The 26,157-nt window shown below is 38.3% G+C and overlaps 1 protein-coding gene across 2 annotated transcripts in view; it reads right to left on the bottom strand.

The window, feature by feature from the left end:
- The window catches only part of PLCB1 (phospholipase C beta 1), a 686,820-nt gene that overhangs the window by 191,026 nt on the left and 469,637 nt on the right, over positions 1–26,157 (bottom strand). For both annotated transcript variants that reach the window (XM_066387177.1, XM_066387178.1), the window contains exons 5-9: positions 24,692–24,771; positions 21,585–21,638; positions 20,427–20,502; positions 13,371–13,471; positions 11,620–11,786 (exon numbers count right to left, since the gene is read on the bottom strand). In XM_066387177.1, the coding sequence (XP_066243274.1) occupies positions 11,620–11,786; positions 13,371–13,471; positions 20,427–20,502; positions 21,585–21,638; positions 24,692–24,771 (478 nt within the window). The remainder of the gene's footprint in view (positions 1–11,619; positions 11,787–13,370; positions 13,472–20,426; positions 20,503–21,584; positions 21,639–24,691; positions 24,772–26,157) is intronic.

The following is a 26,157-nucleotide window of genomic DNA, read 5'->3' on the forward strand; positions in this document are numbered from 1 at the left end:
CTTCACAGTGGTTCCCGACCGTAACATAAAGGAGGCAAAAATGTTCTAGATCCTTAACTAGAGTGTGATGTTTTGTGGTCAAGCTGGAGACTGGCTTTCCAAGGTCAAGGAGCACGACCTTCTCTTCATTTCCACCTTTCCCAGTGTCAAGCAGGTCCAGGATATGTGCTCATTAATGCTTTCTAATAAATCTTTAGATCATACTCTTGCTTAGTGCCTTAAATGACACCTGACTCAAATCTGTCCTTCATCCATCCTTCTACTCTGCAGCATTCCTGAAGTACAGCTCGGATGTCACTTTCCTCTTCAAAAGCCTCATGACATTCTTCCTCACAGTGGAGGTTCTGTATGCTGACAGCCCCCTGCAGAGAAGAATGGCACCTTTCCATTGTCTAGTTCAAAGGTGGACACAAGTGGTAAGGCTCAAAACATATTCATTGACTCAATGAACGTGTGTGCTAAGATTAGCATCAAGGTCTTCATGTCCTCTGAGCCTTACTTCTCATTTCCTTCCTTGTCAATCTGATCAAGTTACTTGACCAAAGACTCGGTTTCTTCACTGTAAAATGGGGGTAATAATACAGACTCAAATATTTGTTCTGAGGTTTATACAAGATAATTAGCTGTTACAGAGCTTGAAGTGATTCTTGACACTCCCTAGAACCTGAATAAATAAAACATCCCTTTTCCTCCGTGCACATAAAGGACACTAAATAGATAACTTGCTGAAGGAACAAATGGAAGTGCTTGCTCATAGTCTATCTTGTAGTATAGTTATTTGTATGACCTTCACCTGTCTGTGTAGTTTCCTAGAGAATACAGTCTTTTATCTTGATTTTTTTCCACTTTTTTGTAGTTCCTAAGTTTGGTTGCCAACACATGTTTGTTGATTAAACTATCCATGCAACTGCATTGGGTGTGTATTAGAATAAAGAAAAAAGTTCAGTGAGTATCAGGTACCTTTTAGAATCTTTCCTTTGACATGCTTGGGATTCCTGGAAAAGTCATTTTGACCCGGATTTCTAGAATTTGCCACCAGACTGAAATCTGGTCATGCATACTGCTACCTGGCTTTATTGGCTGCCTTCCCTTCCTCATTCTGACTTCCTAAATTGCCCTACCTGGGCTCATCTCTCAAATGAACTCCTCGTGTTTGAGTTTCTCTTCCATGGTAGGCTTCTGGGAGAACCCAAACATAGATCCATGACAACACTAATTAGAAGCACGTTTGACTCATGTTCTATGTGTTAATGGCGAGAGCTAGGTGAGAAAAGAAATTCTGTTGATCATCCTCAGTCAAGGCTTCCTCTTCAAACAATACTATTTTTACTGTATAGATAAGTTTGCATGGGCAACTGGAGATTCTAGTGGTTCAGAATGAAGACAGAGCTCCTAGAATCTCTATAATGAATTAATGAAATGATTGGGCATTCTCAGCTTCCTGACATAATTTCACCCATTGCCATGGCACAGTTTGGCTTTCCTGTTAGGTGCTAAGGTGGACAGTCCACACGTCCCTCATTTGGTTTCCCAGTGGGCATTGTTCGTTTTCTATGAACTTGGCTGTCTCTGCATTTCATCTGTTCCTTACCAGTTATTTGGTGTAAAATCAACTGCTCACAAAATTGGACTCTGTATTGCTGATATCAGGGACCCAAATGCCTTGGGGCTTTGTGACTTTTCTCCAACACAGTAGAACCTGCCAAGCTGGTCCCACCTAACTAAGTCTTGCTAAGAAGGGAGAAGGTGTAATAGTCAGAGAATATTAATGCTATATTCTTATGAAAGGTTACATCTAAGAGAGCCATTATATGTTTTATCCCAATAGCTCTCACACAAAATGGTAAGGCATCTCAGCAATGTATACTCTGCTGAGATAAAAAGGTTTTTATAAAACTCAGCAGATTGGGGTGGATTAGGCTACCAAGTTTACTTCTCCACCTCTTTGACTGGCACTTGACTTTGCCTTTTACTATTGATATTTTTCCAGACTGTTTGTTTTATGAACAAGGCCACTTCAGCTGTGAATGGACATGGTTGTGACTCTGAGGTCACTGAAGAAAGTCTAGAGAAGAAAAACACCTGGCACTCCTGGGCCAGGCATTTGCCTCTCCTCAGACCAAGTTCTGCTTCCTGGGGAAGGAGGAAATGCAACCAAGGAAACAGAAGTGAAGGAAGTTACCAAATCAACTAATGACTGATTGGCTTTTAATGACTATCTTGAAAAATATGTTTCTTTTTTTTATTTTAGCCAATCTCTCACCCTATGAACCTAGGAAACACAGACTTAAGAGTAGCTTATAATATACTCACAGATGATAATATCATTCTCCTGTGACCTTCCACAGAGCTGCAAAGACAATAAGTAGATTTTAAATGGGATATTGATCAATAAAATACTAGAGTGGCTCTTCAGCAGATCTCCTCACGCAGTAACTTAATTAAGGCATGAAAAGAATTGCCTACATCATGTAGTTTTCATCTGTCTTTGTCTATTAGGAAGGAAATCTATCTCATTTTAGTTGACTTGGTTCATTCATTTCAGCTCTTTTATTTCTTGCAGGGAATCTATATGTAAAAATATTTAAGTGGATGTCACCTTAATTGTGAGGTAGACCTTTTCAACCAGTCAATATTTCCTCCAGATGATTGGTTTTTAAATTGCACGTCCTGACTCTCAGAGGGCGGGGATAGGAGGGGGTTGGCGAAGTGCCTGCGGAGAATGTGGTAGGGGCAGGAAGGCAGAGCAGGACCTCCATCAACAACTACACTCCAGGCTCCCGGTTTGTAACCAACACAGGGTAGGGCAAAAGGCACTGTGAACAGTGCTAAGTACTCGAAACAGAGTCTATTCATGTTTTATTATGTATTAATTATTGCATTATTTTCCCATAAAATAACTGTAAACCTATTTGTGCCTCACCCCATATAGCACTTTTAGAGGATTTTTCTTTTTTGCGAGACTGTGTTAGAGGAAACAAACAGAAATAAAAGAATACAATGTCAAGGACGAGTCTAAAAACCAGGGCTACTGATGCCAGGGCTAACTTATGAATAGCCAGCCTTCTGTCTCTTTTCTCAACAAGTCTTTTTTTTATAGTGCTTTTACATATTTTATTTTTTTATTTTAATTTATTGTGTTTACATAGATTCTAGTGTTGCCTCGAATGCATCCCCCCTCCCCCGTATTCCCCTCAACATCTCCTTTGCCCCCCTCCCCATAGCACCCTCCCCCCTTCCCTTCAGGTTTATCCCATCCTATCATCCCCTTTCCCTCTGTCCTCTTTTCCTCTGGTCCCTTTGATCTCTCCTCTGTCTCAATTCTGTTCCTCAGTTCACATTGTTCATGGGATTACTCAAATGAGTGAGGTCATATGATATTTTTCTTTCTCTGCCTGGCTTATTTCACTTAACATAATAGTTTTCAGGTCTATTCATGTTGTCGCAAAAGGTAAGATTTTCTTCTTTTTCGTGACCCCATAGTATTCCATTGTATATATGTACCATAGCTTTTTAATCCACTCATCCACTGACGGGCACTTGGGCTGTTTCCAGATCTTGGCTATTGTGAACAATGCTGCCATAAACATGGGGGTGCATTTCTCCTTTTGAAACAGTGCTATGGTGTTCTTGGGGTATATTCCTAAAAGTGGGATGGCAGGATCAAAAGGCAGTTCGATTTTTAATTTTTTGAGGAATCTCCATACTGTTTTCCACAGTGGCTGCACCAGTCTGCATTCCCACCAGCAGTGCAGGAGGGTTCCCTTTTCTCCACATCCTCACCAGCACTTATTGTGTTGTTTTGTTGATGAGCATCATTCTGACAGGTGTAAGGTGATATCTCATTGTGGTTTTAATTTGCATTTCCCTAATGATTAGTGATGTTGAGCATTTTTTCATATGCCTATTGGCCATCTGTATGTCCTCTTTGGAGAAGTGTCTATTCATTTCTTTTGCCCATATTTTGATTGGATTGTTTATCTTCCTGGTGTTGAGTTTTACAAGTTTTTTATAAATTTTGGTTATAAACCCCTTATCAGACATATTGTCGAATATGTTCTCCCATTGTGTAGTTTGTTTTTTTATTTTGTTCTTATTGTCTTTAGCTGTGCAAAAGCTTTTTAGTTTGATATAGTCCCATTTGTTTATCCTGTCTTTTATTTCACTTGTCTGTGGAGATAAATCAGCAAATATATTGCTGCAAGAGATGTTGGAGAGCTTACTGCCTATGTTTTCTTCTAAGATGCTTATTGTTTCACAGCTTACATTTAAGTCTTTTATTCGTTTTGAGTTTATTTTTGTGAATGCTGTAAGTTGGTGGTCTAGTTTCATTTTTTTGCAAGTACCTGTCCAATTTTCCCAACACCATTTGTTGAAGAGGCTGTCTTTACTCCACTAAATGCTCTTAGCTCCTTTGTCAAATATCAGTTTTCCATAAAGGCGTGGGTTTATTTCTGGGTTCTCTGTTCTGTTCCATTTATCTATATGCCTGTTCTTATGCCAGTAACAAGCTGTTTTGAGTACAATGGCCTTGTAGTATTACTTGATATCAGGAAGTGTGATACCCCCCACTTTATTTTTTTTTTTAAGATTGCTGAGGCTATTCGTGTTCTTTTTTGGTTCCATATAAATTTTTGGAATATGTTCAACAAGTCTTGATAAAGGGACCCAAACAGATGTCTGGAGCAGTGGGGAGGACTATATGCTAGGACACAGAAAATACAGTCCTAGTCCCAATACTGTCACTTCTGTAGTTGCCTCTAATGTGACTTGAAAATTTATACTAAATGACTAAGTCCCTTGTGAACTGGAGATGCCATGGTTTGAGGACATCGGCCAGAGCTTCAAGACTGCTAACAATGATGGCTGTGAAGCGACAGGTCAGAAGTGAGGAGCTCTGGGGACAGACAGCCTCTTTGCATCTGTTCTTCTCTCAGTGCTCAGGCCTGACCCATCTTTCACTTTTGATTGTGTTATGGCCATTTCTATAAACACACTTGTCATAGTTTAGGTTCTACTAAAAGTAGATTTTGAGATGTGATTTTGAGTCAAATCAATTTATTTAGGAGATAACCCTCCATCAATAACTGTAGGGGAGTGGAGAAATGGGAAGGAAAGGGAAAAGCTAATAAGGGTTACAGTTATAGGAAATGAAGGCTAACTCCCAGTACAGAACTCTAGGAGAAAAGGGAGAAAATGCTTCAAAATTGTCCCATATCAGGGGCAAGGAAGATGAGGTACTACTTCCTGAATGACAACCACTCCTGGGCCATGGAGTCCTGGGCGCTTGTGGAGTATCTGTGGTTGGGCTGAGAGAATGTTGTGGAGACTCGCAGAGAATGCTGTTGACCGTGATGGAGTAATGAATGCCAGGAATTCTGAAAACAGCACCGATGTCTGCTAGTGTTGTGATCACCCCATTTTACAGGGGAGGAACCTGAGGCTCAAGCAGGTCAAGTCATCTGCCTGAGATTAGCTGGCTTCGCCATCACACTATGGCAGCATTTTTCTTTAATTATGGATGTATAATAGACATCCATAATTAGCATATTTTTTATTTCTATCTAATAAAGAAAAATGGTGCTGAGAAAATAATGTTTTTTTTTTAATCTACAAAGATAATTAAATAATAATGTAAACAGAAGGATTTCAGTGTAAATCTTACCATTTTGAATTATAATTCCTAGCCCTGGCTAGTTTGCTCAGTGGGTAGAGCATCAGCCTGATGTGTGGATGTCCCAGTTTTGATTCCTGGTCAGGCTCACAGGAGAAGCAACCATCTGCTTCTCTCCCCTTCTTTCTCCTCCTTTTCTCCCTCTTCCCCTCCCTCAGCCAGTGAATTGACTGGTTTGAGCCTTGGCCCTGGGTGCTGAGGATAGCTCATTGGAGTGTCGCCCTCAGGCACTAAAAATAGCTCAGTACCCAAGCATCAGCCCAAGATGGGGTTACCAGGTGGATCCTGGTTGGGGCAAATGCAAGAGTCTGTCTCACTATCTCCCCTCCTTGCACTTAAAAAATTATAATTCCTAATAAATTATATATATATATATATATATATATATATATATATATATATATATATGAATGATTGACTTGGAAATAAACATTTGTGCTCAGATGCAACATGACATACTTTTTCAGGTTTCAACATCAAATGATTCTAACTTACTCTTAGTTGCAGTAAGTTAAATAAGCCTGTTAGATATTCAGGAATGCCTCTGACCAATGTTCTGAATCTCTCTTCCAGAACCATTCAAGTTTGAAATATTCACTGACCTGGAGCCATAGCATTATTCAATATGTGACATTAAATTGTAAAAAGAATAAAAAAGAAATAAACCAAACTCCTTTGAGAATAGTATTCTTTGCAACAAGATTCAAATCCTTTCTTTGTAAAACCCAAACATGTGAAAATTTGGCCCCCTCTGTGTCAGAGGCAGCAAAAAATCCTCTGATCCTTTATAACCAATAGATGCATCTCTGGAAACAGAAATTCCAGTGTGGAAATGTGGCCAACATGCTAATGGCAACAGATCCACGAAGCACTGAAGCCCATTATCTCTTCTGGACTCATTTCACACTTCTGTGAGGTATGGTTTTAGTCAGCTAACCCAGTGGTCCCCAAACTTTTTGGGCCATGGGCCGGTTTAATGTCAGAAAATATTTTCATGGACCAGCCTTTAGGGTGGGATGGATAAATGTATCACGTGACCGAGACAAACGTCAAGAGTGAGTCTTCAATGGATGTAACAGAGGGAATCTGGTCATTTTTAAAAAATAAAACATTGTTCAGACTTAAATATAAATAAAATGGAAATAATGTAAGTTATTTATTCTTTCTCTGCGGACTGGTACCAAATGGCCCACAGACCGGTACCAGTCTGCGGCCCGGGGATTGGGGACCACTGAGCTAACCTATGGTCATCTTTAGCATTTAGGCTTCGGGCCACACTGAAAAATTTTCATTTCATTTTATGCTACATTTTACATAAAATATATAAATACACATAAAGACTGATTATTAGCACATGTCAAATTTGTGTATTATTTATTTGTTTAACAGCTACTTGAATATGTTTCCTGAAATCAGAGAGTATATGTATATTTATGATACTATGTATATAATGCATGTACATCATTCCATCCATTTAATCAAGTGTAGGCAACATGAAAGTCTCTTTCTCAGAGAAATGAGACTTTTTTATTTCAATTTACTAATGTTTGGGCAAATTTGAAGAACTAGTCAAAATTAAAGGAGAAAAAAATGATAAAGTAATATTAAACTTTCCTATTTATTTTCTTATGTGTTTATTAATCAAAATATATTAACCAGTTGAATGAAAGTTTAAAACTCTGCTTTCTTAAAGAACATCTGGTGTTATGGCTTAGGTAAATCTTTGACTTCAAAGCTTTGGTTTCCTTCTTTGTAAAATGATATACATTTTTAAAATCACCTAATAAAAGAGAGCTGATTTCTTTGCCTTTTAGTCAACATACTGAAGTCAAATAATACTTCCTGAAAATATACTTTGTTGGATTTAAGAAGACACAAAAAAGAGTTCCTGAAAAAAAATCTTATACTGCAAAATCAAATTAAAAAATCAATTTCCAGTTTTGGAAAAAAAAATTTCAAACTCTTAGTTACTAAAGAATTAACCTCTAACCCAACGATTTGTTATTTCTACAAACATGGATTTCAAAATTGTTATCCTATTGATTATGAAATAATAGTCAACACAATAAAAAAAATCTCTAATCTTTGTTTATAGAAACAGAGCCAAAGCAGCAAACAAAATGACCTGGTATGAAAGATCTCAAGTTCATTTTCTTATTGGAGCTTTTGAGTTGAGAAATGAATTCTGTGATCTTAAAAATGTTACATGGAAGCTTCATGATGAATCATATTAAGCTTTAGATAAATAGTGCTGTTATTTTAAACATACCTGAATTTTGTGTGTCTGTTGTGATTATAGAATTCGTACCTGGTACAGCTACAAGATGGCACTACATACTCTTGCAAATGCTGGGAGACATCATCTTAATTTTCATTAGATCAAAATTGGTTTTGCCAGGATTCCAGATTTTTCAATAACCAATCATGATTTTTTTTCCCCTTTATATCCTCTACTTTTCCAAGTCATCAGAGTTGATCTATAGGGGCAGCACATGCTACCTGAAGCATGAGCCATCAGCGTGTAGTACAAAGGGTGGGGACATGGACAGAGTTTAGGTTCCGAAATGTCTCATTGGTTTCACAAAAGCTTTTCGTTTCCCTAGTGTCATAAGCTAACCATTTTCACAAGTCTTGATGGATTGGTTACAACACAGTTACTTACTTTTGGTAAAGTATAGATTTCAGACAGGATGATGGCAACAAAGACCAAGTGCTTGATCAAGAAAATAAACACTAAGAAATGTCACCTATAATTCCTAATCAATATAACACATAGGATAAAACTTATCAGCCATAACTTATATATGATATTATTGTATAAAATATACTGCTCACAAAAATTAGGGGATATTTTATCGCTTCATATTCACTTTGGAATATCCCCTAATCTTTGTGAGCAGTATATAAGAGATATATAAAATATAATTTCTACTTAATAAATATCATACTTTCACTTTACATTTAGAAGACCAGTTCCAGAATAAATACAATGGATGGATGAAAAGATGTTTTAGTTTACTTTTATGAGAACCATTCTTATTAATGACTATATTAACATACAATTTACTTCTTCTTAATAATTGGTTAATTGTACTTCATCTTCCTCCCTATTGAATATCTCGTTAATTTATAATGGCATAATTGATAACACACCAATTACTCAGTGAAGATATCTCAGTTCTGAGGAAGCTTCGTCTTAGTGGGAAACAGAGCTGAAGATCCCTTTCAGGGACAATGATGCTACATGTCACTGAAAATTCTTGGCAATTAAATCATCATGATCCTATTTTGGCAATTCATTTCTCCCAAATCAAAAACTTAAATTTTTAAATAACTTCCATGCAACTAAGAGCTGTCTTTCCTTTTTTTTTATTGATTTAAATTTATTGTGTTTACATAGATTGAAGTGTACCACTGAATACATCCCCCCCTCTCGTGTTCCCTTCAACATCCCCCTTGTCCCCTCCCCCCGATGCCCTCCCCGCTTTCCTCCAGAATTTGCTTTCTTTGCTCTCTATAACGCTGAGTTATGTATATGTATATATAATTTCACCAATCTCTTTCCCTTCTCTAACCTCATCCTCTCATCCCCTTTCCCCCTGTCCGCTTTCCCTCTGGTTCTTTTGATCCCACCTCTGCCTTTATTCTGTTCCTCAGTTCATATTATTCATTGGATTTCTCAAATGATTAAGGTCATATGATATTTTTCTTTTTCTGCCTGGCTTATTTCACTTAACATAATAGTTTCCCGGTCCATCCATGTTGTCGCAAAAGGTAAGATTTCCTTCTTTTTCATGGCCCCATCGTATTTCATTGTGTATATGTACCACTGCTTTTTAATCCACTTGTCCACTGATGGACACTTGGGCTATTTCCAGATCTTGGCTATTGTGAACAATGCTGCCATAAACATGGAGAGTGCATTTCTTCTTTTGAATCAGTGATTTGGTGTTATTAGGATATATTCCTAAAAGTGGGATGGCAGGGTCAAAAGGCAGTTCGATTTTTAATATTTTGAGGAATCTCCATACTGTTTTCCACAGTGGCTGCACCAGTCTGCATTCCCACCAGCAGTGCAGGAGGGTCTCCTTTTCTCCACAGCCTTGTTAGCACTTATTATGTGTTGTTTTGTTGATGGGCACCATTCTGACTGGTGTGAGGTGGTATCTCATTGTGGTTATAGTTTGCATTTCTCTAATGATTAGTAATGTTGAACATTTTTTCATCTGCCTATTGACCATATGTATGTCCTCTTTGGAGAAGTGCCTATTCATTTCTTTTGCCCATTTTTTTATTGGATTGTTTATCTTCCTGGTGTTGAGTTTTACAAGTTCTTTATAAATTTTAGTGATTAATCCCTTATCAGACGTATTGTTGAATATGTTCTCCCATTGCATGGTTTGTCTTTTTATTTTGTTCATATTGTCTTTAGCTGTGCAAAACTTTTTAGTTTGATATAGTCTCATTTGTTCATCCTGACCTTTATTTCACTTGCCTGTGGAGATAAATCAGTAAATATACTGCTGTGAGAGATGTTGGAGAACTTACTGCCTATGTTTTCTTCTAAGATGGTTATGGTTTCACAACTTACATTTAAGTCTTTTATCCATTTTGAGTTTATTTTTGTGAATGGTGTAAGTTGGTGGTCTAGTTTCATTTTTTTGCAGGTAGCTGTTCAATTTTCCCAACTAAAGAGACTGAATGTCTTTACTACATTGTATGTTCTTTTTCTTTTAAAGTTTTTTTTAAGACTTTATTCAATTTTCAGAGAGTAGAGAGAGAGAAACAGAGAAAGAAGGAGGAGGAGCAGGAAGCATCATCTCCCATATGTGCCTTGACCAGGCAAGCCCAGGGTTTCAATCCGGCGACCTTAGTGTTCCAGGTCAATGCTTTATCCTACTGTGCCTATAAGTCAGGCCCATTGTATTGTTCTTACCTCCTTTATCAAATATCAATTTTCCGTAAAGGTGTGGGTTTATTTCTGGGTTCTCTGTTCTGTTCCATATATCTATATGCCTGTTCTTATGCCTGTACCAAACTGTTTTTAGTACAATGGCCTTGTAGTATAACTTGATATCAGGAAGTGTGATACCACCCACTTTATTGTTCTTTTCCAAGATTGTTGAAGCTATTCATGTTCTTTTTTGGTTCCATATAAATTTTTGGAATATTTGTTCTATATCTTTGAAGTATGTCATTGGTATTTTGGTGGGAATTGTATTGAATTTATAGATTGCTTTGGGTAATACAGACATTTTAATGATGTTTATTCTCCCTATCCATGAACATGGATACTTTCAGGGACATTGATGCTACATATCACTGAAAATTCTTGGCAATTAAATCATCATGATGTTATTTTGGCAATTCATTTCTCCCAAATCAAAAACATAAATTTTTAAATAACTTTCATGCAACTTAGAGCAGTCTTTCTTATATCAACTTCTAGACTCATTATTTTTTTCTACAAATATGGATTATTTTAATAGAAAGTCAAATTTTTATATTTCTCAGGTAGAAAAATTTGTCAATAGTATAAACTAGAATAAGATAAGGGACCAATGTTTTCAGATTTAGGGATTTAGAAAAATCTGTGGATCCCTTCTCAGAACATCTGAAAACAGACCCAAAAGGGCAACTTGTAAGATTGTAAATTTCCTGTTTGAGAAAGATGCATTCAGTCACTGAGTAAATTTAAAACAAAACAATTGATTAGATATTTAAAAATATATGTTACATGCACACACACACACACACACACACACACATATATAACACAACAAAAAATCACACATCAAAGTAAAAAAAATCCCCTTTGGATTGAACCACTAGTCCTTTAAGAGAGAAGGGATAGTGGGTAAACCAATGTGGGACATGACCTGGGAGTGACCCACTCACAGTTAGGAACCTGAGTTTCCCTACAGCGCAGGACAGAGTGGACTGACCTTTTTTTGCGAGGCTATTGTTGGGTTCATATTTCTCAATCAATATTTGAACTTGCTCTTGCTTTAAAGGTGGGTAAAGTATTTCATTTAGCCGGGGATCTCGCTGCTTCAGGTTGATAAAATCCATCATCTGATCAACGGTCAGGTACGGTTTGCTTTTGGCACCACTAGACACAATTAAAAATCATAGATTAGAACAGGGGTAGTCGACCTTTTCATACCTACTGCCCACTTTTGTATCTCTGTTAGTAGTAAAATTTTCTAACCGCCCACCGGTTCCACAGTAATGGTCATTTTAAAGTAGGGAAGTAACTTTACTTTATAAAATTTATAAAGCAGAGTTACAGCAAGTTAAAACATATGATAATAATTACCAAGTACTTTATGTCGGATTTTTGCTAAGTTTGGCAGAATAAATCTTTATAAAACAACTTACTATAGTTAAATCTATTTTTTTACTTATACTTTGATTGCTCCGCTACCACCCACCATGAAAGCTGGAGTGCCCACTAGTGGGCGGTAGGAACCAGGTTGACTACCACTGGATTAGAATATCCTTTCCCCAAGTCTCATTCACACATGTGCTTTTAGCTACAAAGAAGTCAAATCCTGCCATATCTGGGAAGAGCATGCTATACTGAAGTCCCTATCTTTCCCTAGAAACACTGTGCTGCTCCCCCACAATGGATGCATCTCTATGGGCTACAAGTATCTTTTGCAAATACTGCCCATGAATAATACCAAGTAATGAGAAAATTCACAGCAGGAAAACAGTGTATCTTCTGTGTAGAGATGCACCACTCTAAACTGAACACAGAGGAGTGGGTTGTTTTTGGATTATAACACTAAACTTCTGGATTAGTCATCAAATTCCCATATCCTGATTAATCATTTAAAGATGTACTTATTATTCATCACTAAAAAAGTAAACAATCTGTTTAAGCACATTTTTCTTTTCATTAAAGTTACATTTTAACCAAAGTCTATAATTCTTCAACATAGTGTGATTCATACTTCACATTTTAATCTTGTTGACAGTCCAAGGTCAAATTCAGTGGTACAAATATCACACATGTTCAATAAATAGTTGATGGCAAATGAATACATGAACATCGGCAGGTGAATACATCTGATCTCATTCTCCACAGCACTGTTTGCCTGTCTTCTATATGAAAAAGTCCTTATTGTATTTATCAATTTTGGATTGATTTTCTGTCATCATGTATATTTCAGTATACTAAAAAAGTAAATAGCTAATTCCCCACATTTGCCTTGGTGTTTGGGGTTTTTTTTTTTTCATTCTTTTTATATAATTCTAACACAAAAGCAAATAATTTTCAGCTGGGAGGGGTATTAATAATCCAAATTTCTCATTCACTAATGTGATTCAGAGAGGTACAGTGGCTAGTTCTCAGCTCCTTCTGCAACATGAGTCTGTCTCCACTAAGCTGCCTCTGTTCGAACCATAATCTTCAAACCACACAGAGCCCCCTGAGGATACTAAAACAGCTAGCTACACCCAACAACAAATCATAGCAAAGTTCCACTCATTAAAAGCAGTGGTTGAGCCTCAGGGGTTGGGATGCGTGACTGTCTCCAACAATTACACAGAAGCACTGCTCTTAGGCATCCTGCACAAGATGTTCTTCCCCCCCCCCCCGCCCCCTCCATGACTCAGAATCCTGCCCTAGCCAGCCTGAGGACCTCTGAAGCTGCGGAGGGGAAAAGTGGGTTCAAATGTGTTCTCTCACAATTCAGAAAAGATGTTATCAATTTCAGGTCGAGGGCAAAGGTTGTTCAGGAAAACTCTGTATACTTCTGGAGTGAAATCTTCTTGAGGTATTGAATCATTCTGGGAAGTAAAAAAACAGGGTCAGTTAATGGTCTTTTTCTTTCCCCATCGTCCTTCCTCCCTGTTTTCTTCCATTCCTTCCCTCCCTCTTTCCTTTCTTCCTCTTTTCTTCTGGTAGGTCAGGGTAAACATTCAGAAGACATTTATGAGGCCAGCAGTGGGGTTCATTCGAACACTGATTTTGAGGTATCAAAAGCCTTATTTTAGGTTGCTTTTGCATTAAAACTTAAGCATAGGAGTTTTCTTCTTCTAAAGGAATATTAAGGCAGTTTCCTAAGTACATTTCTAAAATTAAGTTAGACCTAGTAAAAACAAGGTCTTTTGGTATACTTTTTAGTTTGCTTCTTAAAAAAAAAGAAGATTCATTTTTTAAAAGATTCATTAAAGATTTGAGAGAGAGAGAGAGAGAGAAGGGGGAAAACAGAAAGAAACAGAAAGGGGAAGAGAGAGAAACATTGATTTGTTATTTGTTATTCCACTTATTTGCATCCACTGGTTGATTCTTCTGTGCCTTGACTGGGGACTGAATCCACAACGTTGGTGTATTGGGAGGACGCTATCCGGCCAGGACCTGTTTTGGTTTTAATCTTTTTTATTGTGATAAATATCCATTCCATAACATTTACCATTTTAATCGTTCTTACACAATCAGTGGCATGAAGAACATTCACACTTGTTTAAAAAATGTAAAGAATCTAGAAGCAGACATTTTCAAAATGAAAAGATAAATTCCAATTTTGTCCCATTTTTTTCAAACAATGTTCTTTTTGGTTTAAATAATCTGAGAAGTTGTAAAAATGGTTATCATAAGACAGGAATTTCTCACTGATTCCTCCTGGTCCTATTGTTTGGGAAGCAAGTCACTGACATAAAAAAATCACTTCTAGGACTTATTTTTCTGTGTAGTCGAGCTGCCATGGTAACCGGAAGCATGTATTCAAGCTTTTGTTAACAGGAAGGACATTCTTCATGCAGGTTTCCTACCTCAGGTATGTGTTTATATGAGTATTTTTATTTTTAAGCCCTTAAGTCAAAGAAAACACCCTTCCTTTTTTACCATATTTATAGGTTTTGAGATGTACTTTTATGGCAGTTTCTAAAAATGATTGTCTGGAATTGTACACTCCTTGCTAACAGATAAGAAAACTTAGCTCATGACTTAGCTCACTCCCATATTTGTGGAATAAACAAATAAAATAATATTTTATTTACTAATACCCTTTATGGAGCAGGAAAAAAATCTATTTTTCACAAAATAGAATTTTGAGACACCCAAACACCACATTTATCATTATACATAACAAGATGCATTATACCATTAAGCTTAGTTACCTGGACACTAATTTTGAAATCATAAGTACAAGTGGCCAAGTCCAAGAACAGTGGGAAGCTCCCACGGACTGTTTTATTGGTGTTTAGCCACTCATAAAATGGGGACAAATACAACCTGTATACTGGTTTCCAAAATTCCATTCGATTCATAAGATGGAAGAAATCCTTTGACCTAGAAGATGTATATTTTTCAGCGTCACCTCTTCTGTGACTTAGACACCCACATCTTTTTAAGTAGCTTTGTGTATAGCTGGAAATAACTCTCTCTACCCTACTTTTTGGATGAGGGACACAGGAAAGATGTACAAGTCAATAGTGAAGAAATACTCCATAGCTCTGTTAGCAAGCTCAAGCATCTAACTTTATTGGATTCTACAAACCCCAAGTATGTTCTCCTGTTCTTACTATTTAGTTAGTATTTAGAGCTCACTCCTCGCACCACCCCACCCTTACCCAGAACTAGATTTTATTGAAAGATATCAATAATTATCTTACTTCCCTTCCTCACCCCTTTTTTTCCCCTCCCTTCTTGGCTTAAAGTCTCTTCCTCTGGGAGCCTTTCCTTCCATCCAGATGGAGTTTTGTGTTCCATTCTTGCTGCCATCACACCTTGCTGGTATCATATTTCAACACTCATTTAACTGGGTTGGACTCCCAGCTTTACAATTCTATTACTGGCCAGCGCAGATCTACACATGCTAGGGCATGTGTTTTGCCTGTTAACTGTTCTATCTCCGGTGTGTAATATACAGCAGGTGCACAAAAATATTTACTAAATGAATGAATGTAATTTATGAGAAAGGTGGAAGTTGAGAGCATGAACTTCTGAGTTGTATGTTTTCCTTAGAATATCAGATTCAAATAAAGTCTTCTACATAATATTCCAGACACAGAACTTCATGGAACAAAATGCTTTAGTAAAACTCTAACCATTGTTTATTTACCAGCTGTGAATTAGGACTGCCTGTTAAAGGGGACAAATTAATGAGATCATCTGGATAAACATAACTTATGATCATTACCAGTTGGATGGTAGCACATAGAAAAAGGAAAACATTTCAAAACAGCTGACTTTCCTTGTCTCATTTTTCTCTCCCCCAACTTGACCAATGAGGATACCCTGAATGAAGTCTTCGGAATCAGTGAGTGAAGGTGGGAGAAAAAAATATTTTGGAAAAATGAGTTAAAATGAGCATCATTGAAAGCTAAAGTAAAAGAGAACGGGGAAGATATGTAAGGAAAAGCGACAGCCAATTCCTAATTCCTTACATTTTAAACAAGGCTGAAGATTACAAAGCTCCTTCACTTATTTTCTTTGGATCTCACGATTTGGTGAAGTGGGTAGAACTGATTTATTCTGTTGTGTTTGCTGTAATCCAGCAAACTAAATGGTTACATCAGTTTTTATGATGTGCTTTGTATTTTCTTCTTATACATTTTTAGATTAAAAAAATAATTCTATAACAGACAGGTATCTGACATTCAGAAAAATGTTATCTGATAATATATTACTTTATTGCAGCAGACTCTAATAAATCAGGAGTCCACATAGAGGTTTTATCTTAGCAAAATGATGGATTATTCTCAGCAAATTTGGGGTTTCAAGTTATTCACAATCTTTTTGTTCTAAAGCTATAAAACAAAAGTTGTGTTAGCCATGGGGTACATGAAATAATTACAAGTAAGCCACTCATAATGAACCTCTTTTTTTATTTATTCATTTTAGAGAGGAGAGAGAGAGAGAGAGAGAGAGAGAGAGAGAGAGGAGAGACAGAGAGAGAGAAGTGGGGGAGGAGCTGGAAGCATCAACTCCCATATGTGCCTTGACCAGGCAAGCCCAGGGTTTCGAACCGGCGACCTCAGCATTTCCAGGTCGACGCTTTATCCACTGTGCCACCACAGGTCAGGCTAATGAACCTCTTAATGTGGATTCAAAATAGAATTTTTTAAAAGGGAATTTTGAGATTAGTGATTTTAAGAATCACAAGCTACAGAAATGACTACATTTCTGATGTATATGTGGGATGTTAGACATAGGAAAAAGGCAAATCTTAGTTATCCTGTGACAAATTCTTTTATGTTTTATTCGTAGTATTCTTTAGTAAAATGTAAGGTATTCTTTTAATCTAAAAAAACCCACTATTTTACTTGGCATTGCATATATGTTCATAATATAGTCAACTTTATTAAAGCAAACACATGGATTTATTCCTTATCCTCTTCATTAAAATGCAAACACATGGGCCAACGCTGTACCAAGACTATACAATACAGTTCCAAATGCCACGGAACTGTTTTTAAAGTTAATAAGGCTTAAATCAAAGGTAATTTGGTGCCAGTAAACTATTTTCAGTACTCAGGAAGTTTGTGGGTAAAATGATAATTTTCTGAATATGCAAAGGTCTTCAAAGGTTTCACTAGAAAATGTGTTTGGATTATTAATAGAAGGGCAGTAATTGCTTTGGCTCTTTTTAGATATAGTACTACTTTTTAACAATTAAGGTAACTTGGACAAGCAACTTTACTCTTTAAAGGAATACCCCCTAAAGGAATGTGTTATTCCAATGGATCACGTTGGCCAGGACACAAGTTCAAGTGCATTAATTATCCCTAACAATGTGCACAAAGATAATGTTCAAAAAATCTCAACAGGATATCCACTGTGTTTCTGGTAACGTTATCTATTTACAGAACACAATTAAATCTAGTTTGAATGACTGCCGGCTATGAAATGAGGCTTTAGATATGTAGTAATATCTACCATTTGTATAACCCTTTTTTCTGTGTCGTATTTAAAATACCTCTTGCCAGCATATCCAGAACCTTTTTGCTAATCAGTGGATATTTTCTAGAGCCTCTGTTCTTTAGATATGAAATTACAGCAGGGTTTTAAAATACAGTCACTTTGCAGAAGCATTTACGGTATTTCTTAGCTCTACAACTGCCTTTGCTTTTTAGATCTTGTAAAGAATTCTATTTCTACAACTCCGCCAAGTAAAGCATACTTTACTATGAATAATGATCTTTCAAAACTTTATGATGGAGGTTGATTACAGTTTATAAAAATCTCCAATTTGTTTTCAGAAAATTGTCATAATATTTAATTTACTAAAGATAAATTTTTTTTTTTTCAATTTAAACAAGACTCCCGTTATTTGAATCTCATTTTTCGTTTTAAATGTCTCCAGTTGACACTGGTCTGAAAGTGTGAACCTATAATAAACATAGTGGATTGAAAAAACTCAATTTATATTTATTTATCGACTGAATTTTCAAAATCCAATTGTTTAGAACATTACAATTTACAGAGAATTGATTGATGGGTTTGACTTTCTATTCAGTCTCTTTTTTTATTCCTTCTTTCCCTTAGCTGGGTTTATAATAATAACTTAACAGTTTTGAACATTATAGTTCACAAATGTTATCCAGTGAAGGTAAATCCAGGAGCAACTACAGAGGAAACAAACTCTTCGTTAATCTTTCTACATTAATCTCTCACGCCTTCTCTTTGTGTTTAAACCCAGTGGTCTTTTCTCAGTTACTCAAACTTGTCAATTCTTTCCAGCCTCAGGATTTTGCACACATTGTTTCCTATTTATGGAATGAGCTTCCCTTATTCTCAGTGGGAGCCCTCCACTCCCTTTGTTCATTGAATTCACCCAAAATTACATGAGTCAGTCAAGGTATTTAGCCAGCACCCCCCAATGGTCCTTGAATCCTGGGACTTCATTTTTAAAATTTTTTTACTTATTGATTTGAGAGACAGAGAGAGACACACACAGAGAGACAAGACAGGAATATAGATTTGTTACTGTCTGTGCCCTGACCAGGGATCGAACTGGCAACCTCTGCACATTGGGACAATGCTCTAACCAACCGAACTATCCAGCCAGGGCATGGGACTTCATTTTGTTCACAAGCATATTCTCAGTGCTTGAGGACACACAGTAAGAGTTCAGAAACATTTGTTGAGTTGACAACAGGACCATAACTGTAATATCTTTCCTACCCTAAAGCATCTAATGAAAGCAATCATCAGGAAGTTTGATCATTTTATTTTGCTTATAAAAGTGCAAGATAACATGTTGGGGAGCTTTTTGATAGCTCTGCCCCCGTGTTTGCAATAGCAGCATCTTTTGCCACCGAGAGAAGGACACTGGTGCTAAAACAGCACTTTATGTTTTCTGTCACCTACTGAAATTGTTATTAAACTTAGTTTTTCTGAAAAGTATTCACAACGAGAATTGACTGGTGAATCTAATAACAGCTCTCATACTTTTATTTACAATTTAATCATAAGTTTATGAATGGCTCTTCAACTTGGTCCATGCAATTTGAACATTGTCAGTGTGTTGCAAGAGGCTCAGAAGTTCTCCCTACAGTAGAAGTGTTATCCTCGGAAAAGTGCTTACTTGTTGCTTGGATACCAGGATAAAAATAATTTGGAATAGAGAGTTCTGCATACGGTAGAAAAAGGCTTTATGCAGTAGACTCATTTCTCCCAGAAACAATGGTAACAAATCGTTTGAGAGCCAAGTAGGTAAAAATGTATTGAAATAAACTAAAGCACATTCGCTAAGGCAGTTAACGTACATTGTGCGCCTTGAATATGCTGGGCATAAAAAAGAGCATATTACAAGTTTGTCCTCTCATCTACTTATCCACCCTATGAACAAAATCGGTGGTCTCCAAACTTTTTGGATCCTACATCCCTCCCAGCAAACACTTTTTAAGCACAGTCCTGCAGAGCATGCAAATTTATTTCTTTATAAACATGTACTGCTATCCGAATTGCTTATTCATTTATAACACTTTATAAATTAAAAAAGGATGAGGCAAGGCAAAATTAATATTTCAAAGATCTTCCTAATGATAATCCATATTCATTAGCTAATATCTCAAGGGACATCAAGAAAAGATTTATTTTTAAGAAGTTTAAATTCTGGATAACATTAAGACTTCTCTGGCCAATGCATTTTTTATATTAGATAGTTTTTATTTGTTTATTTATTTTTTTAGAGAGGAGGGGAGGCAGAGACAGACTCCTACATGCACCCTGACTGGGATCTATCCGGCAAGCCCACTAGGGGGCGGTGCTCTGCCAATCTAAGGCCCTTGCTCTGTTGCAACTGCAGCCATTTTTTAGTGCCTAAGGTGGAGGCCATGGAGCCATACTCAGGGCCCGAGGCCAGCTTTGCACCAATGGAGTCTTGTCTGCAGGAGGGGAGGAAAAGAAAGAGAGAGAGAGAGAAGCAGGAGGGGAGGAATGGAGAAGTAGATGGGTGCTTCTTCCATGTTCCCTGGCTGGGAATAGAAACCAGTACATCCATATGCCGGGTCAACGCTCTGCCACTGAGCCAACTGGCCAGGGGCTAGTTTGTACTTTCATATTTATAAAGAACAAGGGCTTTTCCTAGATTAAAAGTTTGTGGTAAAGGGCATGAAAGAAAATATAATTACAGCATCCCACATATGGTATATGTGAACAAATAAATCCTATGTTTTTCTCAATTAAAAAAAAAAAAAAACAAAGACGTTTGGGCAGCCCTGGGGCAAGCTCGATTTTAGTATGATTACTCAAAGCTATTTAGTAGTGCTAAGTTTAGAAAGGCAACATGCTCACCCTTGAAGATGGAAGACTACAAGCCTCTAAAGCAGTTTCAACTCGTTTCCGGTCTGCTGAAAACAAGCGGTATATGCTGCAAGTGAAAGCACAGACGAGATGTGAACAGAAGGCCGAGGGACCCGGCACTCGTGGGCGGTGCCAACCAAAAACACCCCGTTGAACCAAACCTCTCTGCTTCAGCTCTAAGGGATTCAAAGCTCCCCGTCACTCCACGCCTGGGCACGTGTGTTCTGAAAGATCAGTGCTTCTGCTCCTCATAATCAAAGAGTCTAACAGAAAATCAGTGTTTTCAGACCATGATGATGACCCAATCAGAAAACACAGCAGCGAACAGTCTCTAAAATCAAGCACTCAATGAAATATCTTTGCTAACTCTCTCCCTTCGCTTCTACTCACTGCTCTAAAGGTGTACGTTGTTAATATTATTAATACTAATTAATTATATAACTGTTACGTTAACAGGAGCCCACTGGTAGCTAGTAAGTCAAAGGTTAAAGACGTTTAGCTGCTTGTGGTCTAACGGTGTGCTTTCTGTGGTCAGTAATTTGGCTTTAAAAAATATAACTTAAGCACTGGGAAATTTAATACAATAATTTGGGTGCATCGATTCCATTGAAACATTAGAAAATCAAGAGTCTGGAGCCCACTAGTCCCACAGGGAACATGATGGAGTTGAGTTGTTGTCTCCTTTAGACAGGCTTGTCCCTCTCCAGTTTTTCTTCCTGACCCTGGCCTACTTCCTCTTTTCTTCGTCCTGCCTGGCTTTCTGTTGACAAGTGACTTTGCAACCTTGCTTTTAAGGTGGCATCTTGGTATAAAGGGACACCATGGTCACCCCAACTCGCATTCCTAGGATAGTTCTTAATCTCAGATGATCGAGGGGTTATCAGCGACATTCCCCCCACATCCCTGTATCTCTCCTTGTTTTGGAAGGGAGTTTCTTGAAAGGGATGCCACAGAAAGGGGAACCAGACTCAGGAAGACCTCTGTGAGGACACCAGCTGCTCCGAGGTGAACACGGAGTGTGAGGGGGGACTGGGGTGATCACGCATTTCCAAGCTCCACTTGGCTTGGTGGAGAAATGAAGAGTCACAGCACAGATTCAGACAGTTGAGAAAAAGAAAAGAGCAATGGAAAAATGCTCATCCAGCTTACTTTTTGAGAGGAATACGCCCTTCTGGAGTGACTTGCAGCTTAACTTTAGTATAGCTGTTGGAGAAGCAGAAAAACAGGTGGTTAATTTTTTAAAAGCTAATGAAATACATTGGCAAAGGTCTCATGCATATGTACAGCTCGCTGAATTTTCACAAACTGTCCAAGTCTCTGCAGTTGGCACAGAAATAGAACATTATCATACTAGTAGTATCCCAGAAGTCCCTCTCATACACCTTTCTAGAATCTATTACCCAAAGGGAACCATGACCCTGACCTTAAATAACGTAGATTCTTTTTGCCTGTCTCTGCACTGAATGTAAATGGAAGTGCATTCTTCTAAGTGTGGCTTCTTTCACTCAAGCAACTTTGTTTGCTTGTTTTGTATTTTTTTTGAGGGGGGTGTTACAAGGATGATGATAAAATTTATCAGAACCCTTAGCAGCGGCGGCTACAACACTGCCTGTGCCATGAATCACAGAGTTCATTTTTGCCAGGAATAGTGCAAAACCATTTATGTTTTGCTTATACTTGTAGATCATTCAATTTCAATGCTGCATAGTATTCCACTGTGTGAGCATAACAACTGAATTTATCTCTCCAGCTGCTTCTGGAGAGGTGGACAGAGACAGGCAGCAGAATTCTCAGCCTCCACTGCTGTGGGTGAAAGGGAACCACCATTTTTTTTAAATTTTTATTATTTATTTATTTATTTAGAATTTTGAAGGAGTTTTTTTATTTTTTTAAAATTTTTTTTAAATTTAATTTTAATAGGGTGACATTGATAAATCAAGGTATATATGTTCAGGGAAAACATCTCTAGGTTATTTTGACATTTGATTATGCTGCATTCTCATCACCCAAAGTCCAATTGTCTTCTGTCACCTTCTAACTGGTTTTCTTTGTGCCCCTCCCCTCCCCCAACCCCCTCCCTCTCCTCTCCCCCCCCCCCCCGTAACCCCCACACTCTTGTCCATGTCTCTGAGTCTCATTTTTTTTTCTTTTTTCTTTTTTTTTTTTTTTTTTCTGAAGCTGGAAACGGGGAGAGACAGTCAGACAGACTCCCGCATGCGCCCGACCTGGATCCACCTGGCACGCCCACCAGGGGCGACGCTCTGCCCACCAGGCGGCGATGCACTGCCCCTCCGGGGCGTCACTCTGCCGCAACCAGAGCCACTCTAGCGCCTGGGGCAGAGGCCAAGGAGCCATCCCCAGCGCCGGGGCCATCTTTGCTCCAATGGAGCCTTGGCTGCGGGAGGGGAAGAGAGAGACAGAGAGGAAGGAGGGAGGGTGGAGAAGCAAATGGGCGCTTCTCCTATGTGCCCTGGCCGGGAATCGAACCCGGGTCCCCTGCATGCCAGGCCGATGCTCTACTGCTGAGCCAACCGGCCAGGGCCCTCTGAGTCTCATTTTTATGTCCCACCTATGTATGGAATCATATAGTTCTTAGTTTTTTCTGGTTTACTTATTTCGCTCAGTATAATGTTATCAAGGTCCATCCATGTTGTTGTAAATGATCCGATGTCATCATTTCTTATGGCTGAGTAGTATTCTATAGTATATATGTACCAAAACTTTTTAATCCAGTCATCCTCTAACAGACACTTGGGCTGTTTCCAGATCTTTGCTATTGTGAACAATGCTGCCATAAACATGGGGGTGCATTTCTTCTTTTGAAACAATGCTATGGTGTTCTTGGGGTATATTCCTAAAAGTGGTATAGCTGGGTCAAAAGGCAGTTCGATTTTTAATTTCTTGAGGACTCTCCATACTGTTTTCCACAGTGGCTGTACAAGTCTGCATTCCCACCAGCAGTGCAGGAGGGTGAAGGGAACCACCACTTTAAGAAACTGCGCATGGTATGACCTGGCAGTCTGACATCCAACTGGACATGCAACAGCAATGCTCACAACATGTGCATCATAAGACATGTCCCATAATGTCCAAGGAAGCCATTCACAGCCTAACACCTATTCGGAACAGACATCTGCAACAGATAATAAATGACTATCAAGCAGATGTTTTAGCAGCTATAACATGCCACGTTTAAGATAAAACATTTATCTCTGCGTCACCTTCCACTAACATTGCCTGGCACAGCAGATGTTCAAGAAACGTCTGTTAGATAAAGGATGGTAAGTAAGATCATAGATGATAAAAAGAAAAGGTGGAAAGCCAGAGGTAGAGGAGGAGGCGTGTACGAAGGGTCAAACTCAAGGTGACAACGAAGGGGATGAGATGACAGGAAAGCATTTAAGTGAAGACTTGTGCGGTGCTGACTCAAACTAAAAGGAATTCAAAGAAAACAAGGAAGAGAAGCGTGGGCTGGTGTCTTACAGCCTTACAGAAGAAGAAGGAAGAAAGGAAGTTATTAAATAAGACAGAGGAGCACTGCTTGTGGTTTTTATTTCAAGGCTCCCAATCTCCTGGACACCCACAGCTTACAACGTGGACACACCAATTCGTTGCTGCTTATCTGGCAGAAATGGTTTTCCTCGATCAAATAATTTTCAGAAAGACTGTTGTGATTCCAGAATGATTGGGTAATCCTGATTTGCTTTCTTTATTTCTCCTTTTAATTCTGCTCTTTCTCTTTTCTTACTAACCCTTGCTATGACTGTCCACAAAGGACAGGAGTCAGGACATCAGCCTATTGATGGAAGTCGTCAGAGAAGTCTTTGTAGCATCTGTCAGGGATCTAGTGACCTGCAGAAAAGGGTACCATATGTTGTTCATTCTCTTCCTCAGGTTAATAATTGATCTGACACAGGCAGGTGTAGAATCAGAGGACCACCTGAAATGAATAATTGTGGGTTCTGAGCACAGACGCCAGGAGTTGGAGGTATCTCCTTATCGTGTGTCGAAGGCACTGACGTTCAAGGGAGCTCAAGGTCACACGGGCATGCAGTTCAAAGGAAAGAGCCCTCTTTTCTTGGAAGTCTTCCAACTTCAAACAGTGGAGGAATCAGTTCTCTTAAGAAATCCCAAAGGGAAATTTACGTTTTTTCAATGTAAGAAGCCAGCGCAGCATAAACAAAAGACTCACAAAGAAGAAAGGAAACTGACTCAGAAGGAGCAACACCCTTAGCAATAAAATTAGAGCTACTTACGCTTTTTCCAGAAATGCGTCCCTGGACATGTTTTGGGCCAGCAGGTTTGTTGCCAAACTGAAAACCTCATTTGTCCATTCCTGGAAAATGTAAATCACACTCGCATTAGCTTAAATATGTATAGTTATTAGATACATGTTTCACCAGCCTACTTGGAAGGCAAATTAGTCCAATTTGTATGCCTAAGGGTTTTTTCCCCTCTTTTCTTTTCCTTGTAAAAATGACATAATTAAATTCAAATCCTGAGTGTCTACTCCTTTCCTAAGGAAATACTCTTTATACATAAACACTCCTCCCACCCCCGCTTTAAAAAATTTCTAGTGATAGGAAACTGATAGGTTGCCTTTTAATAACTGAACACTTTTTCTTAGTTTCTTTGCATTATGAGAAGATAAAGACTTCTAGAAAAGTTTAAAATAGAGTCAAATATATTTTCAACAAACCTGCCAGTATAATCTTCACAATGTACTGCTCAAGCTAACGCAGCCGTATCAGGGGTCTTCAAGTGGTAATTACAGTTCTACTAGCTCTCTAAAAGCAGCTGCAGTCACAATGCTACACAGTATCCAGTACTTCCCCTCCCCCTAGCTGCCAATCCTCCACTTCTTCAGAATCTTAATCCCTACCTCACCCCGTTCACCACTGATCTCACTTGATTTGCAAGAAAATGGAAAAAAGAGCAAATCCCGCAAATAAAGCTGAAGTTCTATCCTGAATGATGAATTGATGATTTGGAACTCACAATTAATAGTCTAGTCCAATGAAAATTCTCTAAGTGGTGACCTAAGAGCTAAATAGTCTAATTATTCAATGTTATCAATTGACTCGGCTTTCTCCTCGATGAAATCATGTTTTTTTTTTAGTTCAACAGTTTTTCCACCTACTTGTGTTATTTCTACAGTTGTTTCTTGGTCTTGTTTTTTTGTCTCCTGACTTAAGGCACTGAGAATAGGCCATCATGTAATACAGCAGCACCAGAGGTGGGACTGTAGGAATAGGGCAGAGAGTGGTGGTGGGGACAGGGCATGCTAAGCAGGGGAGACTGGGGGAAAGAATCAGAGTTAAGTACACACGGCAGCACTTAGTGGGAACGGGAGTAGTCCAATATAAATTGGAAAAGAAAGGGGGAGTTACAATTTTTAAAAAAGTAAAATTGAGGTCCGAGTATAAACAGCATTTAATATCTGCTCAGGTATCTGAAGATGATTCCGCAAAAGAATGTAATATCACCAAAGGGCCTAGCCTGTGTGTTAGGGAGGTTATCTGGCAGCCAAGTCAAAGATGGAGTTGAGGTTGAGAAGTCAAACAGAGAATTCAGTTAGGAAGCTTCCGGTTAGAAGCACAGTGGCTTTGAACTCTTATATACTGTTGGTGAGGGACCTGGGAAAGACCACACAGCATGATAGTGAATGAAGCCAAATAACTGACCATCAGACTCAATGTATGCACAGAAAATCATAGAAATA

The sequence above is a fragment of the Saccopteryx leptura genome, chromosome 5, assembly GCF_036850995.1.
Source record: "Saccopteryx leptura isolate mSacLep1 chromosome 5, mSacLep1_pri_phased_curated, whole genome shotgun sequence".
NCBI classification, from domain to species: Eukaryota; Metazoa; Chordata; class Mammalia; order Chiroptera; family Emballonuridae; genus Saccopteryx; species Saccopteryx leptura.